We start from the raw sequence: 19494 nt of genomic DNA, 5'->3' as shown, positions 1-19494 counted from the left end.
AATGCTGTTACCATTTCCGTCCATCCCTCAATCTCTCTCTCTCTCTCTCTCTCTCTCTCTCTCTCCATTGTTCCCCTCTGTCTCGTTGGCATTCTTATACTTTTACACGTTACATGACGCTTGTTCTGGATGTTAATGTAGATTTCTTGTCTGTTTGTTGCCTTCCACACACAAACACACACACACACACATACAAATACACAGACATGAACGCACACACCCACACAAACACACACACACACACACACACACACACACACACACACACACACACACACACACACACACACACACACACACACACACACACACATATGCTTTGTGGTATATTCAGGTGTTGTTTGTCGGTGGTGCTAAACCTCAAAGGAGGATGTGATGTTTTACAACCGTTGACTCTGTCTTCTTTTGTTCTAGAGACTCAGACAACAAAGTCTGAGCCTTGGAAAAAAGTTTGGAGCTCTCACTGCCCACCCGCCCATGTCATTCAAATATATAAAATCAGTATTTTTATTTTTAACTGTGTGGTTGTTGTAACATTCCTTCTCATCAACGAAAGCCCATTTCACTGGTATCCATCTTTGCACATTTGAAGTCTTTGTCGCCACTTGTTGTAGAACTTCCCAGAATGTCTCCGCTAGAGGCCGCTGCTATCAATCATTGGTGTTACTGTAACAATGTAGAAGCTCTTTAATAATCCCTCGGTTCCAAAGCAAGGAATTAATAATTAATAATCAAATCAATTATTAATTAATGAACAATTGCTGGATTCCAGTCCAGCTAATTGGTTGGTGATTGGTGTTTCATTGTCTGAAGAAGAAAACCGTCCCTTCGTGACAATCATTTTTGTCAATAATAAATACTTGCGTTGCACCCTTCCGGGAAGGGGGGGAGGGGGGCGGCGAGGGTGTGTTTGAGCTTGCGTGTGTGCGTGTGTGCGTGTGTGTGTCTTACCCATGCAACACTACCGCGGCGCTGCAGACTGTCTGCTGCTCGGTGAACCACACGGGGACCAGCAGGGAGCTGATCCATGCTGGGCGGAGGAGTTGCGCTTTCAGCTCTCAACACGTTGACACATTCGTGGATCCGGACTTAAAGTCAAGAAGTTGTGCTTTTAAATTGCCAGGCCTCCTGACCCATTCGTTGATTGGTCATTAATGGCGTTTCACCTCGGCAAATGAGCAGGACACTCCTTTGGAAGCCTTTTGGGGTTGAAGGGAGACGGTGCGCTATCTTGGACATGTGTTGTCTTTTACTACCCAAGTAGTGTTTGTTTGCGGACAGACGCTGGCCAGAGGAGATAGGACCTACTGCGCTCCACCTTGGAACCTAGCGACCCAATGTCCATGCCGCTGCGTAACGCTGCGTCTCAGAGGGAAGGACACGAGGAGAGGACACGAGAAGACGAGGAGAGGGCGCGAGGAGGAGCGCACCGACGCATCCGCGGAGCGCGCCGCAAGTGACACAGGAGTAGTCCTACCTGGTGCAACTCGTGCGTAATTTCGAATCTTTTGGGGATTTGCTTTCGATTGCCTATGGTATACTATGTTGATCAACCAGCCTATGGACACAGGATAGTTGTTTTGTTCACAGACAGCATCATTTGACTTTGTGTTTTGGAGCTGTAGCAAGCTATCAGAGGAGTAAAGACTGTGGTGTGCGTCTGGAAAAGATGACCAGTGAAGGTATCCAGCTCTGGATAGTTGTCCTGGCTTTGGGGTCAGTGGCAGTCCATGGATACCCGTCCAAGATCACCGTCAAGGAGAGGGTCGATGCGTCAGCCGCTCAGGTAAATAGTTTGGGGACTTCTTAAGGATGAAGTGATAAATAGAGAATATAAAAACGACTTGTAACCAGGCCAGACCGTAGACATTAAAAAATACAATCATTGTTTAAATGAAGTTACCAGTCTTCATATAATGATATAGTCCTAGTAAATAAAGATGTATTTCCCATAGGCAATGGTTGCTGCTGACGTGGGCTACTGACTTATTAATAGTTTTATTTAGTTTCATTTATTAGGCTAAGTTTATTTGTCAATCATACTACAAATACTACAGATGCTTATATCCTTAAACTGCAAGTTTGAGGTTGAAAAAAGACCTGCTTCTTGGTTATCATGTATACATCATGTTATCATGTTATCATGTATACAATACCTTGGTCTGGTTCTCTTGGTTTGACTGTACGGGCCGATTAGGACATGATGTTGTCGGTATCATCCCTTCATATCTGACAGTAAACTCGGTGAAGAAAAAACACAGCAAGTGAACATTGGATTTATTATTTGCCTTATCTAGGGTTTTTGAACCATAATCCACACAATGCCTTCCTTTATACATCTAAAAAGGAATCCCCCAGCCAATATTGATAAGTGAATATCCCACCCGCATCTGCTGGCAGGCTTTCACACAAAAGGTCAAAGTTCACCCGCTCCAAGGCCAAGGAAGTAAATGCCAGCAGCCTGTAGATTTCCATCTGATAAATATTAATATATGGCAGGAAGCGGGTCATAGATTCTCTCTATCAATCTGCTCTCCGCCCTTTTATTTGTCCAACCCCTTTGTGCCTAGACAGAGCATTAACCTTAGGGAAAGTCTTTTATTATGGATAGGTTTTGTTTCAGCATACGGCGTAGATAGGGAAAGGTTTAATGATAAACAACCCTCACCTATAGGAAAGAGGCCTTTTTTATCCCTTGGTCCTCCCTTGTAAAAACCTGTGTTGTTTGGCTTTGTATATGTCTATTCTGTTCTCTCTGCTCTTTGCTTATGTACATGCATGTGATTAACACTGTGTGTGTGTATGGTAGTATGGTACTTAGATTGTGATAAATGAATGCCTTATTCGGACCGAGACTCATCATTCAGCAATGGCCACAACAACACATCTCTAGGGGGCGATTTAATTTACCTTTTCGCCACCTCATAGAGATACAGTATACTGCCTTTTCTAAACCAGTGGGTGTACACTACCCCATGGAGATAGCGTCTAGTTTCCTATCTGTGTGTACATCCATAACCATACTCTCATAGAGATACAGTATAGTGATATGTTTAGAATGTGTGTCATATGTTAAAGTTGTGCTTGAAGGTAAACTCTGTATTAAACATTTTACATATAAACAAACGGGTATCCATTGTTTAAATTGAGTAGAGTGCAGGGTTTCCATAATGAAATAAACATGTGAATGATCACATAACTGACAAGTGTCTGAAGGAATGTGGTCAGGGACGCATGTGGTCAGGGACCCATGTGAGTCTGCGCTGCACTGACACGTTGGACATGCTGCAGTCGTGTAACGCTTCCCTGGCCACCTGCAAATACTGAACACATGTCCAATGCATTTAGCTGGAGGTGATCATATCTCCACATCCTGACGGCCCTGGAGTCGGCAAAGGATCAAGGTAGAGCCCGAACAATACTGGATTTTAGGGGCCGATGCCGATACCGATATAAAATTACAATTTATGAGAATCGATATATCGGGCGATATTTGAAATGAAAATGTATGGGCTATTATTCAATATTCATATTTTGGTATCCTGGGGTTGGAGCCGCTCCTTGGGATTTGCTCCTCACCCTTCAGAAGTGCCTTGGGCCTCAGCAACATAGCATTTAAACCATGAGCTAAAGGAACCCATTAACTATGGGGAGGAGCTGATATCCTTCACTCAGAACAGGATGTAAAACTGGATAGTTGATGTGCTCAGTTAAAGCATTTAGATGTTCAACCACCACAGTAGAGACTCGGTAAAGAGGTAATTACATCTCCAAAATGACTTTTCTAAAATCGGCTCAAATCTGCATTTAATATACGCTGATACAGATATATCTGTGCTAGGCCGATATATCGGTCAGGCTCCAGATCATAGATCTGAATGCGATCTGTGATCTGATTCAGATTGACTCGACGATCTCAATGCCCAGTCATTGTGATTGTTTGGCTAGTCGCAATCAGATGTGTCAGATATAACACCTTGTGTCGGATATAGCTGCACCTTGTATCAAATCGAGCACCTTGAATCCAAATCTGAAATCTGATCTGGAAAGATTATCTTTTCGGTCAATTTCAATCCATGCTCCAGAATTGAGGTCAGTGTATGTGGAAATGAGCTAATACTTTAGGGGCCAAAAAAGCAATGACATTGATGGACTTGGATCCATTTTCCAAGGATGGATAATGTAATAAACCATATGAACACAGATGTAACAAAAAAAAATGGATTCTCTTGTACACACTGGCTCGTAGCATCATTGATCACGTTTGGTGCTAATCCTTCTTTCACACAATCTTTTCATGCCTTGCCACTTGAATAATACATTTTCTTTAATAATAACAATATTTGCTCTATATTTGTACTCAATCACTGATGTTTACCATTTATGGACGAGGCCAACAGTTGAGATACCTCCCTCTCTCTCTCTTGCTCTCTCACCCTGAGGTTTGTGTTTTCATTAAGTCCAGCGGCGGGGGGGTGTTGCATTTCTCACAGGTCGGTGGCCCCTAAAGGTCTGGGGTCGCAACCTGACCCGGGAGCCCCTCCCCCGGACAGCGTGCAGACGGGGGCCCCCCTCACATCGGTCCCACACGTGACATGTGACGTCTGAGGTGTTACATGCAGGAGGAGGGGCTTGTCTGTGGGAAGCCCAAACCGAGGCTAGGTCGAGGAATGGCGCTCGATAATGGTTTAATTATTAATAATCCCGGGCCAGCTCCCCCACACACACAGCTACCTATAGCTCCAAACGTCTGTCACTCGCTCTCACTCTCTCTCTCTGTATCACTCTCTCTCTCCCTTTGGCTTCCGAGAGGCGTCGCGGGTGGCAATGGCACATTTCAAGAGGGCGTCAAATACCTGAGCCGGTTTGGGCCTACTGCATTCTCTCCAGAATGGGCTGTGAGGATCGGGCTGGGGGGGGGGGGGGGGGGGGGGGGAGTCATGTGTGTGTGTGTCTGAGTGCGTGTCGGGTCGTGGTATAGGGGTGGTGGTGGTATCATTGCTGCAATACTCTCATATGTCCGGCGCCCTAATTGAGGTTTGGAGGAAACTGATACCATAATCTAGGTGTTAGCCGGAGGCTGGGGGCCATGTTGGGCGGTTAGCATCCAGACCTCTCTCTGGTGGATTAGCTTTTATTACTTTCTCTTTTTTTTGGAGGGTGGGGCGGTTGAGACACATCCACTGGTGTTTCATTGGTGCTGCAATTGCTTATGGAGCTTAAGGGGTCATAATTATGTAATTAGGTGCACATGCACATGCACAAACACCCACATACACACACACACATAGAGTTACAGGAGTATTTTGACACCCTCTAAAACAGCTTCAGTTCTAGCTTGAGGCGGAGCTGGCTCCGTCCTGTCCAGGATTTGACACTTTAGGCACATGTTAAATTTGGGCTCCAAAATTGCACTTGGTCAAATAGTTATTTCAGAGAAGTTTTCCACACATTCGGATGAACCAGAATTGCCGTACATTTATCCATGCCTATGGAAATGTCTGCATTGCAAGATTTAGAAAAAGTAAACACTCAAACACACGCACACTCACACACACATACACACAGACATACACACACACACACACACACACACACACACACACACACACACACACACACACACACACATGCTCATTCCTACCACGCCACCTAAATGAGTAGCTGAATGAATGATGGGCACAGATGTTCTCATTACTGTTGTCTCCCCTCCGTTTGGTGTGAGTCAGTCGTTGACTCAAAGGGAAAAGAAGAACAATTTTTTGGGGGGAAGTTTAGCTGTTGGAAGGATCACATCATTGGAGGTTTTCCTGTGATGTAAACCTCTAAAGTTCAAATCGACCAAGACAGATTGAGTGGCGTTTGTGTGTTGGTGTGTTTGGCAAGGGGTCAATTTGAATTATGGTTACACTTACAACCATTCAGCCTCTACCTGCGATCCAATTGTCTTCGTCATCGGCAATGAATAATTCTGTGAGAGCCAGAGCCATTGAAACACACTTGAATGATGATGTGTTAGAGATTCAACCCTGGGACGTCTCCAACATAACCTCGTTCTAGCCATGAACCGCTGCCACTTCTTGACAATGTTGTACGTTCCAGGGTCAGGTGCCGGTCGAGTGTAACTTGGCCTGTCCTGAATTTTCACAGAGCCAATCACTGTCTTGTAGGCGGGACCTGAAGTAAATGCTGAGGGAATCTGTGTAACCAGAGACAGACAGGAAACGTCATGGCCACTTTTGTAGCAGGAAATAAAAATACAGCAGGACTATCAGGCAATCTCAAATACACTCTACTCTCTAACCGGCATGTGGCTCAGGAGGTAGAGCGGGTTGGCTGGTAATCGGAAGGTTGCTAGTTCGATCCCCTGCTCCTCCTAACTGAGTATCGTGGTGTGCCTGATCAAGACACCTCACCCTAACTGCCATGTGTGTATGAATGGGTGAATGTGGGCATGAATGGGTGAATGTGAGTAAATATTGTAAAGCGCTTTTAGGTTGCCACTGGTTAGGAAAGCGCTGTATAAATGCATCCCATTCACTCTTCAGGTAGCGTTGGGGCACAGCGGGGGAGACCGGCAGCCCACTCTGGAGGAGCTCCAGGGGGAGAACCTGCTCCAGACCCTCCCCCCTGCCTCCTCTTCATGGGAGGCGCGCTGGTCCAAGCAACGCCTCCAGGGCCTCCTGCCACAGCCAGTACCAGAGGAGGAGCCTCAGCCTTTCATCCTTGACCTGAGGAACTTCCCCGACCTGGCCAACGCAGACCTGGGCGCCCAGAATCCTAACATCCAGGTGAGGATCATCTGGGATTTGGGCCTTCCTGGTGTCTCACACGTAGCGCGTACCATAGCACAGCAACCCAGGTTGGATTCCTGCCCGCGGTCCTTTGCTGCATGTCCTCCCCTCTATCTCCCATACCTTCCTGTCTATCTCACTTTATAATTAAGCCTAAAACTGCAAAATTAAAGAATCATCTGGGATTCCTCATGTCTGCGTGTGTGTGTGCCTGGTTTCTGAGCATGTATTCTCTTTTATTTCCTGTCTATATATGTGTCTTCGTTGCATGAGGCTAAACCTAATATAAAATCACTGAACAATATCAGGAAGTTTTGTTACAATTTTGAGATCAATCCAGCAATTAGCCTTTGTGTTCTTGGGTTGGGATTCCTTTGTAACACAAGAAAAGAATGGAATGGCTCTGGAGGACTTTGGATCGCGTGACTCAAACCTCCGCTAGTGCAGCCAGGGTTTGAAACAAAGGTGCGTGGTGTCTCCCCTATCCAAGTGGCTCTTGTTGGCCTGGAGAACACAGATATTGTCACTTTTCTGACACCAAACTGGTGTTGACTTATGGGGAAAAACTTGACTGGCTGATCAGTCTTTGCATGATTCATATGTATATATTTTTTTGTTTAGTTTACTTTTAATATTAATGGGAAATGTGTCGTTCTCTCCAAATACAACTGTGTATATCCTCGCTATTAGACAAACCTATCTATGGGTCACTATCCTCCAGAGCCAGTTGGGGGTATCCCCTGCAGAGTGGAGTTTGACTTCTACTTATCATGTCCAGTCCATCTATCTATCTATCTATCTGTCTGTCTGTCTGTCTGTCTGTCTGTCTGTCTGTCTGTCTGTCTGTCTGTCTGTCTGTCTGTCCATCTGTCCGTCCGTCTATCTGAATGACTTTGTGAATGAATTTTATGTAATCTGCATTACCCATCCCATTATTTGGGTTTGCAGTCAGGCCAAGATAGCCAAGATAACGGATTGTGGTTAAAATACACAGAGAAGTAATGCAACTTTGTCTGGAAGGAAACATACTTTTATGATAGAAAACATCTGACGATGGTATAACACAGTATATGCACAATACTGAGCAATAATTGGCCAAAATGCAAAATGCAAAGCTCAACACACTGCTGCAGCATTGTTATGCATTGTTAGCATTGCTAACGCCTCTCTTCTCTTCCACCACTAGTTTGATGTACTGAACATATGAGGAAGTCACTATCAACAACAGAACATTATTTCACTCACAAAATGCAAACTACACAAAGTTGTTATTGTTTAGGTAATCTTTGTCTACCAATAACGTTTTTCTCTATAAACAACTGCAGACCCTCATATTACAGGGGCTCAAGACTAGATCTGCTGTAAGACATACACAAGTCTGTGTGTGTGAGTTTATGTTTGTTTGTATGTGTATATGTGTTATATTTCTGTGTGTGTGTTATGCGTTCTGTGTGTATGTGGGTATTCCTACTTCTCTGTCTCCCTATCCACCAGATCTTGTTTGCCATCTGCTTGCCTGCATCCCCCTCACCTCAGACTCACAACCTGATTTATGGAGGAAAAGTACATTCATCAATCCAACAAATAAAAAACTAAACAAACATTAACATATGATCACAGTGGCGACACATGTTATTGATGTCGTGATGGATTACAGCAGTAACACCCTGTCCATGCCTTTATGTATGTTTTATACAGACTCTGTGCTACACTTTCATGCTTTATTTACAGTGGGAAAGAATGTTGGAACAATCCAGGCAGATATGATTTATACATAATAAACATAATCGCTCTCCTCATGACGTTCACTCTTATCACTGACTGAATCTTCCCAGATTCCTAAACGAGGCCAGGGAACTGTACGTCTTTGTTCTTTGCTCCGGCTCTTTCCAACTTTCAGTCATACTTGATAATGTCTACTCTTAAATCTGCATTCAAACATATTTGGTTCTATCCTAAAGGCATACCATCTATTTCTCTATTATCTTTTGTTACATAACTACCTTGCTATGTCTCACATCTTTAACCCATCATACGATTGCGTTTTATTGTGTATTCCCTTGTAGTCTCTTTTCCCCTCCCTCCCGGCCCCCCTTTGCTCTAGTAAATATAGGCAGGTGTGTGGGCTCACGGTCTATTCGATCATCACACACACAGTATGGATAATGAATGTATGGCATCAACTCATTTTAAATTACATAGACAAGGCTTGAAGTATTTTTTCTGCTATCTGATTCTTAATGAGTGGTATCCATAATGAGTCAGGGTCAATATAATATAATAATCAACCTGAAACCTAGGATGAGGCTGGTATAAATGATGTCCCTATCTTACTGTGGGGCTCGCAATCTAATAAGGTAATTGCCTAATTATTGGGTCAGCTCCAAAATGCATTGCTGTCAATTGACAAAACTAGAAAAGTTACAGAAAAGGAAAATATAATTTCAGGAACAGCTTTTTTTTCATATGCTGTTTGTGATTATTGTACAATAGAGCCAGGAGGACAAAGGGCATTGGTTAAATGCAGGTGACAATTAAAAAGGGCGGGAGAAGAGAGGGAGGGGATGGTTTTGGTTGTGTGCATCTTTTCTCTCTTTACTACCCAAATCTTACCAACAGCACCGTTAATTCATCACTTGCACCAATCAGTCACAGCTATTTGCATTAAAGTTGTTTTTCCAAAGGGTCCCTGTGTCCCGCTGAGTTTTGCGGTTATTGTTTATCGGCATCAAAGACTAAAGGCATGGACCATGGACCCCTCCTTCCTGGGGGGCTGCTGTCTCCCCAGGTGACCATCGAGGTGGTGGACGGGCCCCAGAGGGAGGCAGAGGTAGAGATGGAGATGGACCTGGTGAAGGACGGCCAGCGCAACGACTGGTCCGCCTCCTCGGAGATGCCCGAGGGCCACCGGAAGCTCTTCTGGCCCCTGTTCTGGGAGTACCCGGACCCTGTGGAGGAGGGGGCAACTGGGCCGGCCACCGAGCCCACCGGCCAGGACTACGACCCCGAGGAGCCCGCCCTCAGCGGGGTGGGGGGAGACTGGGGGTCTCGCTGGAACAAGGGCTGGGACATCAAAGATAACTCTGGTAAGATCGGTTTCTCTCCAACTGATGGTTCAATTCGTAATGAGTACGATTTTACTCCTCCCAGTGAGAGGGCGGGACACTTTCAGAATTCAAAACATCAATAACAGGGCTGGCTGTGCAACTGCGTGACGCCAACTAGCATTGCTCGGCCGGGTGGTGTGAGGGTTTTTAGGAGGGCCAATATTAAGATTCTTGTTTACAAAGAGGTACGAGCTACCCAGCACTTTTTTATTTATAGAACATATCAGTTACAGGATGTGATTTTATAGATGAAAGTATTGAAATCGCTATCTGTCAGCATTGACAACAGATATTTCAAGGTTACTTTAAGCTACTAGCTAGTTGAAGTTACTTGAGTTAATGTTGCACATTACGATGAAACTGTAGAATTGTATGACAGGTTTTAGTGGTTGTGTACGCATCAATAGTGGTTCTAGATATGGTTGAGTCAAATTTTGGCCATACTGATACATCTCTAAAGAGAGGCAGATGGCATGGACCGCTGGGTGAACACACAATTGTATTTCCTTTGGTTTAAAACGTCGATTTGGACTGCTTCAAACTCCAGTCCCATTCTTTTCGTGACTCCGTTGTATACTCTCAGCCCAAAATACTTTCAACATTGCATGCTTTGGAAGTGGCTAGATTGAGTGTGGCGTGAACTCTTGAGAAGCAGTAGCTGTATTCCATTCTTCAATTCAAGGAGGAATATCGTCCATAAGGAAAACGAGGAAATCAAATTGGGTTTGGTTGTAGAATACAAACACAGAGGCATAGAGATAGATAGAGAGAGAGGGACGGGCAGACGGGCGACAGACAGCGAGAGAGAGATACAGAGAAAGAGAGAGAGGAAGACAGAGAGAGAGACAGAATGGGCGCAGGTAGATGCCGATGCAGATGAGGCCCTCCCCTCCCCTCACGTGTTCCCCGACCCCCCCTCTCATCTCACAGACAATTTTGAGATAAGGTTTCAGAGCCAATGTGTTTTGGTGCACCGTGAGACCCTTCAGCTTGTAGAACAAAGCTTCTCTGTTTGTTTGGTGTCCTGTTATCACTGCAGTATTTGTATATGTGTGTGTGTGTGTGTGTGTGTGTGTGTGTGTCGGGGGGGGGGTGTTTGTGTGGGGGTGTGTGTGCATGCGTGCATGTGTGTGTGTATGTGTGTGTGTGCGTGCCTGCGTGTGTATGTGTGTGTGTGTGTGTGTGTGTGTGTGTACGGGTGGTAAAGATTGTCAAATGGGCCAGGGCATGTTGGCAGAACATTATCTGCATTTTTGATGTTATGCAGTTAACTCATCTTCAGGAATAGACAGGGTGGGTAGCCTGCCTGACAAACCCACACACACACACACACATGCACACAAACACGCCTGCACGCGCACACACACACACACACACACACATACACACAGACACACTTACACATGCTTGGGAGACACAGTCGACAACTGACATCATGCTTTTCTGATGATTTATGATGGAGTCTGCTCTCAGGGCCCATTACATGCACTATATGTGACACCAACACACACGCATGCACACACACACACATATACACACACAAACAAAAACCCACACACATATATGCTCGATGTATTTATATATACAACAGTACCGATAAAAAAAACAACTAAACTCAAACTGCATAGGCAGTTCTGTTTCTGCTGTCGGCCCAATAAAACACACTACAGATTTATAAATTATAATACTTCATAACAAGTTAATCCAAAATAACAATATTAGACCTAGTGCTATATTGTACAAAATTGTAGAATGAATTGTATCTGTGACGTAAATTGTAGAAAATACACAATTTTTACAAATATAATCACATATTGATCTTAGACGATTTGGTGAATCATAACATTGGAGTGTGAAGCCTAGTCCACAACTAAATATTAAGAACTGTTTGTGAATGTCTTTGCAAAATGCCTAAAAATAGACTTTAAATAGCCTTGTGCGTCATTATACATTCCAGCTTGGAATGACAGAAGCCGTATCTTCTATCAAGATATACTATAACCTTTAAACAGCGTCTCCTCAGAGCTCGTTTAAGGTGTATTTTGAAGCAGTTTTATTTAGAATCTAATCCTTGTTGGATGACGAGCGGCGGTAAAGTTGTGTCTCTAATGAAGCCGTCCCAGCAGGCCGCCTTTCAGCCCCAGGCTGTCTTCTGCCTGCTCTGTACGTTTAGTTAAGGCTTGCCAGATCCTCTATTATCCCAGAGTGAGAGCAACGGACGGCATGACAGAGCCCAATGTGTTGGCCCTGAGCACATATCGCTGAATTCCAGGTGTGGTTGGTGTCGTTTAGCGTAATTGTATTGAGTTTTTCAATGCAATGCATCGTAAGCAACTTGTATAATTAGTAGCTACTACTAACTGAACCCTACAGAGAAAATGGGTAGGTTTTCTCAGGCTTTTATTTTGAAGTGTCATCCATATGAAGTTTTATACTGTGTCTATGTAAGCTAGAAAAAGTTTAAGTAAATAAGTTAACGGGTGGGTAAAAAGAAAGGTAATCCCTGTGATTACACTGACCACACACTGTACGAGTCACATAAATGCCATTCTCAATACGAGCCACACACACACACACACACACACACACACACACACACACACACACACACACACACACACACACACACACACTGGCCAGATGGCCCTACTTCCTGGCCTGATCATTACGGCCATTATGACTTTCATGGGAAGTATGCAATATACATTTGGTTTGCAGTGCATCATTAACTCCTGTGTGAAAACAGGCCCCAGACCTTGTAGTTATAAATCTCTTTCAAGCAGCGCTAAAAAATTGCAGATGTGCTTGGACTGCAGACACAGGATCAGTTGAGGCTAAGAGTTCCCCTGGTGGTGTCAGCCAGATGAACTGACCCAGGGTCGGCCCCTGAAGCTGGAGGCTGGGGCTGGTCTCCACTTCTCCTCTCCACAGGCATCCCAGAACCCAAGATCCTCTTCCCAAGAAAAATAATAAAAGGCGTCCCCAAACCAGGCTGTATTTCACACTTCACACAGGATGGACTGCTCCGGCTGGGACTCAGATCTCTCCTCAGATCTCTCCTCAGTTGATCCAACCCTCTATCTTTCTGTGATAATCCAAAATTCTAATCCAAATACAAAAGTTGCTGATCAAAAATTGCACTCGGCTAAAACGTTGGATAGAGTCGGACAATGAGGCAATTACTATGTGTTGTGTCCTTTTTTTTGTAAACTTAGATCAATGTTTTTATGAATTAAGAGTGTTTTGTGGTGCACAGCTGGAAAGGTTTACTTATCGCCCTTGTCAGCCCAGCCCTGCCACTGCTGGGATCTCATCGTCTTCCTCTTCCCCCCCCTCCTCCCCTTCCTTTCTTTGAAGACATCCGCCCAACTCTTGGAATGGAGCCCTCTCTGAAGCTAGCAATGTCTCTGAGATTCCCGTGCTGTAGTGTCTCCCCCCCACACAAACATAGACGGCCGCACACGCGCACACACACACACACACATAAAGCGAGAAAGCCTCCTCACTCGTTTACTGCCCCGTCATTGCGTAACCCCAGGTCTGGATACACGCACTGAAACACAAACACACACACACGCACACACCATATGGGTTAGGAATTTGGATGGCCCCGACTTCAAAGGAGGACCCCAGATACGTCCCCTTGTGACCTTGTTGTTATAATCCTCCCCTCCTTTCCCCTACCATGGTTTATCTCTTACCCCCCCCCCCCCCCCCCCCCAATCAGAGTACGAGGAGGAGTGGAGCCACTGGGCCCCCTGCAGTGTCTCCTGTGGCCAGGGCACCCAGAAGCGCCTGCGTTCCTGTGGCTACGCGTGTACGGCCACCGAGTCCCGGACCTGTGACCTGGTCGGCTGCCCCGGTGAGTGCTGCAATGAGCGGTCACGAAGTTTGATTCCTACCACGGGCAGGAATCAAACCCTGGCGCTGCCATAAGGTTCAGTCCTTAATGGTATGCGCTCTACCCGGTGAACCACCGGGGCGCCCTGTAAACAACTTTTTTGAAGCAGGTCAACCCTGAGTGTGTTTATGTTTGATGTTCGCAAGTTGGGAACACGTAAATGTCAGAGTTGGGGATCGAGCCCGGATCTGCAAACCCACAGTTCTACTCTAAACCCAGTGAACAAAAGGGAAGGGTATAGACTCAAGTGCAGAGAGGGTTAACTGAAGTGTTGTTTATTATAACGAAGTCTTTGGGCAAAATCACAAGATCACAAAATTCCAAAGTGAGGGCAAAATCCAAAAAGGGCAAAAGGTCCAACAGAGAAGGCAAAAGGTAAACTCAAAAACGGGTAAATCTTCGTCAAAAAAGACAAAAGTTCAAAACGTCATACCAGAGGGGCAAATCCAAGTGGGTAGTCCAGAGAGCATGCAAGCGGCCAAAACACAGAGAATCAATAGTAATGTCCTATACAAGACATAGCTTGGGTCAGAGTACAAACGTGGCACACCAAAGACTAAGCACTGAACATAGGCAAAAGCAGGGCTTAAATACATGGCTTAATTGGTCATGTGACAGGAGAAACAAGACACAGGTGACCGGAGTAATTGGCAATGCAAGGAAACAGAAAATACTTAAATAGCACATGCACGGCCACTAGATGCCGCCAAAGTCCAAAGTGCAAAAAACTTTTTTTTAATTTTTTTTTTTACCATTATTCAAAACCATGACAGCAAATGAGCGACTCTGTTGTTTCTTTGACCCGGTTTCTTTTAAAACGAGTTAATGATGGAGTTAATCGATTTCCAGACAAATTGTTTCGTAAATTGTTTCAGTTGAGTCTGATTTCATGGTCAGTCTGCATGCACAGCAAAAAAACATGATGAACACTGAGGGTCAACAGAAACACACATCATTTCATGCAGTGCACATTTTGAGCATTTCCGCAAAACTTCGTCATGCATAAACATTTCACTACAGATAATTCCAATGAAAGACTTTCACACTGCCTACAGATGAAAACGGTTTTCATAGTATAACAGAGCTTTACATAATCACCTTCATTAGTTTTTATAATACTTTTTAGTATTTTCAGTTTCTCTCCTGCTTTATCATAATCCAGTGTCATGTTCTAAGAAGCAGGAGACTGAGCACCAACCATTCATAGTCCTGTTCTTTGGCTGACGTTCCAGCCTGCCTCCTCAGTGCAGCAGGTCCAAGAAAGACACACTAACACATGGGGCCTTCTCAGAGGCGGGAACACATGAGTTTGACCTGAGAGCCCTCCCGTGACCCTCTGTCTCTCTGTCGCTCTGTCTCTCTCTCTCTCTCTCTCTCTATCTCTCTCTCTCTCTCTCTCTCTCTCTCTCTCTCTCTCTCTCTCTCTCTCTCGTATGCTCTACAGATGACATGGATGCGGTGAGCTCTCCTACTCCACCCCAGACCACCAACAGCACGGATGCCCTTGACACAAGTATGTGAGGGACTGTTTTCCATTGTGTGTTTGAGTGGTGATGAGGCTATGAATGGGTCTAGGTTGGCATACAGGTATACAACATATACTTTGAAGGGGGAAGGGGGAGTTCTTAGATAAATAGTAGATTCTTCTCTGTCCTCCGTTATTTGGTATAACCAGCCATTTGGAGCCATATTCAACAGCATTAAATATTGTGTTGTAATAAATAACAGTTCTTAGGTTTAAAAAGTGGATACAGGGAATAACTACTGCTGTGTGTGTCAGCCTGTGTGTGTGTGTGTGTGTGTGTGTGTGTGTGTGTGTATGTGTGTGTGTGTGTGTGTGTGTGAGAGAGACTGTGTGAGAGACGTGTGTGTGAGTGTGTTTTACGGCTCCCCTGGCCCTCCTCTTTGGCCAGTGAACAACATCGCTCATTTCACGCTGCAACCAAAATAAAGAATCCCGCTGCGGTGCCGAACGTTATAGAGTGTCTGACATTCTCCCTCCCGTCGCTACGGAAAACAGACATAAAAAGAGCAGAAGGTAGAAGGGTTTTAATGAGGCTCCGACTGCAGGGTTTTCATGTTGTTTGGCACACTGTATCAACCCTCTTTACACTCTCTGCTATCTCACCGGAGGAATGGTGGATGAAAGCAACACTTTTATTGTTTAAACATGCTTGTTTTACGAGGGTGATCAAAACCAGGGTATTGTTAAACGGTCTGAAAACAGTTATCCTCATTGTATCCAGAAAGACCTCTGTGGAACAAAAGGTAATTACAAGAAGGAATTTGTTGACCGAACAATCATAACAAGAACAACATAACGATAGTACTATAGTCTTCAGGTTCCAAACATATTGAAATAAAACATACTAAATAAATGCCATTTTGCCAATGTAAAGAGGCTGCTGTTTTTTTTAAATACATCTGACGATTGAAATTAAAATGAGCCAAGCACAAATAGATAGAATTACAATCATGCTTGTCAGTGTACCAGTGTAGCGCTTTCGTGCAAGTCTACTCATATTCTGGTCGATGTAGTGTCATAGTGCTCAGTCTAAACTGGCCGATATAGTGCCAATTTCTGCTCAGTAAAAATAGCCCTGGCCTTAGACCAGTACTGGCTCTGGAGCTACTGATATCCTCACTTAGCTAGAGTAGCATATTATGCATATATATGCATATATATATATATATATATATATAGTATATCGGTGTAACGGGGTGGTTGGGGTGTTTGTGTACAACTTATATATTCTGCTGCTAACATGAAAAGAAAAAAGTATCTTGGTGGCATCTTATCCTAGCTATCTTTGTTGTGTATGGGGAATGCGTTAACCTAGCGATGGTAAGTGCTTGGCACTTGGTTCTATGAACATCCTTACTGTACCGACAGCAATGTATTATTGTTTCGCTTTCTTCTGTGCAAATGTTCTTATTGTAAATCGCTCTGGATTAAAGCGTCGTTTAAACCCCCTAAATGTAAATGAGAATGTAAATGCCCTCCTCTCCTCCACCCAGACGTGGACAGCTGCGAGAAGTGGCTGAGCTGCAAGAACGACTTCCTCCGTCAGTACCTGCACCAGGTGCTGACGGAGCTGCCCAGCTGCCCGTGCGCCTACCCCTCGGAGGCGGTATACAGCGCCGTGCACCTGGCCGACCCGCGCCTCCGCCACACCTACCGCTGGAGGGACGCCAGCGGGCCCAAGGAGCGGCTGGACATCTACAAGCCATCGGCGCGCTTCTGCCTGCGCTCCATGCTCTCCTACGACAGCACCACGCTGGCCGCGCAGCACTGTTGCTATGATGACCAGATGAGGCTGATCACGCGCGGGAAGGGCGCTGGCGCGCCCAACCTCATCAGCACCGAGTTCTCCCCGGAGCTGCACCACAAGGTGGACGTGCTGCCCTGGATCCTGTGCAAAGGGGACTGGAGCCTGTTCCACTCGGTGCGGCCGCCCAACAACGGGCTGGCCTGCGCCCACAACCCCGGGGAGGAGGTGTACCGGGACGAGCTGCGGGAGGCCCGCGAGTACTGAGGACCTGAGGACGGGGTCACCGCCCTGGGGGAGCGGCGCGCCGCGGCGTGGAACTGGTCGACTCAGAGGGTTCTCAAGTGGATGGACCCTGATAACACACACGCCTCCCTCCTCTCTAAGAAGAAGGGATTAGTGTTCCTCCAACCCTAATGAGGTTCCTGCCCAGCCTGGAGGAGGTCCTCGTAGGGACGGAGGGGTCTGGAGGGCCAACAATTGGAGACATGAATGTGTGTGCTCCAGGGGCAGAAGTGGTGTTAATGGGGTTGTAGTATAAGCTGTGTCGATGATATCCTGGTCACGTCGTACATTGAGAGTGAACAGGAGAACAGGGAGAGGATTGAGGAGAATCTGGCCTTGGATGATGAACTGCCTGAAATCAGTCATGGAAGCTGAATATGAGGTCTGTTTTTAGATGTTCCTCGTCATTGACCACCGTTAGACACTCTTCACACCAACAACGCTATAATCAGGTGTGAATACCAGTCTTCAGTCTGAACCCCCGTGCCGACATACGTAACAGGCTGCATGGATGACCTCGGTTTGACAACTCATCACTGGGGTCTAGATTGGAAAAGACATGTGACTTTGTTTTTGTGAGATATTGAAAGCATTGAAAGTATATTAAGAGGGGGTAAAAAATGTACTCGTCCTTTTGAACATTTTAGTAAGATCTAGTCTAAAATAATATATAGACCTGTGCTGCTGCTATGCTATCATGATGTGCTTAGCCAAGCTGGGCGGTTGGAGTTGTATTGGTTGTAGTCATGTGTGTAATGTATGTGTGTTTGTGTTTCAGTGTGTGTGTGTGTGTGTTGAATTTCCTTATTTGTTGCGGGGGGGGGGGCGGGGTGCTATATGGTCTCTGTTGCATATGGAAATATTGATTGGTTTGAATAGATACCTCCAAACCAAACTAGTGATTCACTTACAATTAAGCTGCTTAACATGGAAAGTAATGTCAGCTGTCTGACTGCAGGCTGTCCCTCTCTCTCTGTCTCTTGTACCCCATCTCTCATCTGGCAGAGTTAATATGGTTCAATCATGACTTGACTTGACTCAACGTGACTTTCACAAAATATTATATTATTTCTGACAAATGTAGTTCATTTAACAACAAGAACAAGGCATATTATCTATGAAAACATTGAATAATTCAGGTGGGGGGGGGGCAAGAGAAAAGTAAAAAAACTGAAACTCTTCATAATATACTATATTATACTGTATTTATATATATTAAAAAATGATATGTATATATATATATATATATATATATATATATATATATATATATATATATATATATATATATGATGTGTAGTTGCTGTCCTGGCAGAGATCAAGACATTATAGACTTACTTTTTCACTCAGTGACCTAAAATGTCATGTCCCATTTATCTGCGTACATTCATTTTTAAAGAATTACCCTTTGAAAATAAATGGTGGTCCTTTTTCTTCTACCGCCAGGATTTCAACAACTCCTTCCTTATTAACCAACTATTCACACTCCTATATCAGAAAGGTCTACCTACTAATAATAATAACAGGCTGCTGAGGTAATATACTCCTCTAAATCAACTCTACCTATGAATAATAATAATAAAGGCTGCCGAGGTTATATAGGTCTACACTCCAGTTACAGTTTTTTTCTGATCGGGCGTCAACAACTGCATTTCATCGGTAGCTCTTGGATAGTGCTTGTGGTGCGGCTCAAACCCTTGTTGCACATCACAGCGTCATTACGGCTCATTAAGTTAGACACTGAACAAGACCTAAGCTGTACGCATGGCGCTCCTTGGCTCGTCTAGTGTGCGACATGCTCTCACCGGTTCAATGTGTATACAGACTTTTTTCGCCAATTCTCAAATTTTCTTTCTGTTGGAAACGTTTTCCTTTGGTCTCCTTGCTTTTGCATTCCACCCGAACAGGGCTTTCAAAGACAAATGAAAGAGGACATGTTTCATCTGAATAATATGTTGTCGACAGGACAAATTGCTCATCTTTCCACAAGATGAGTAAAAGTTCAAAACAAGTTTGATTGGTCTACAAAACATTTTGTCAGTAACCCCTTGCCAACTCTCTCTCTTTCTCTCTTGCACGCCTCTCTTTCCTTTTCCCATCCCTCTGTCAATCTGTCGGCACCCTCGCTCTCGGTAAAA

General features: G+C 44.8%; 1 protein-coding gene across 1 annotated transcript; it reads left to right on the top strand.

The window, feature by feature from the left end:
- Nucleotides 1–1042: 1042 nt before the first annotated feature.
- LOC307086986 (isthmin-2-like) lies at nucleotides 1043–18499 on the top strand. The gene is made up of 6 exons (XM_079752347.1): nucleotides 1043–1786; nucleotides 6549–6791; nucleotides 9583–9880; nucleotides 13629–13763; nucleotides 15247–15315; nucleotides 16821–18499. Exons 1-6 carry the CDS (start codon nucleotides 1670–1672, stop codon nucleotides 17336–17338), a joined length of 1380 nt encoding a protein of 459 aa, XP_079608473.1. The 5' UTR covers nucleotides 1043–1669; the 3' UTR covers nucleotides 17339–18499.
- The last annotated feature ends 995 nt before the right edge of the window (nucleotides 18500–19494 follow it).

The sequence above is a fragment of the Pollachius pollachius genome (genome assembly GCF_949987615.1).
Source record: "Pollachius pollachius genome assembly, chromosome: 15".
In the NCBI taxonomy this organism is placed as follows: Eukaryota; Metazoa; Chordata; class Actinopteri; order Gadiformes; family Gadidae; genus Pollachius; species Pollachius pollachius.
This window is presented reverse-complemented; position numbering and strand designations above follow the sequence as displayed.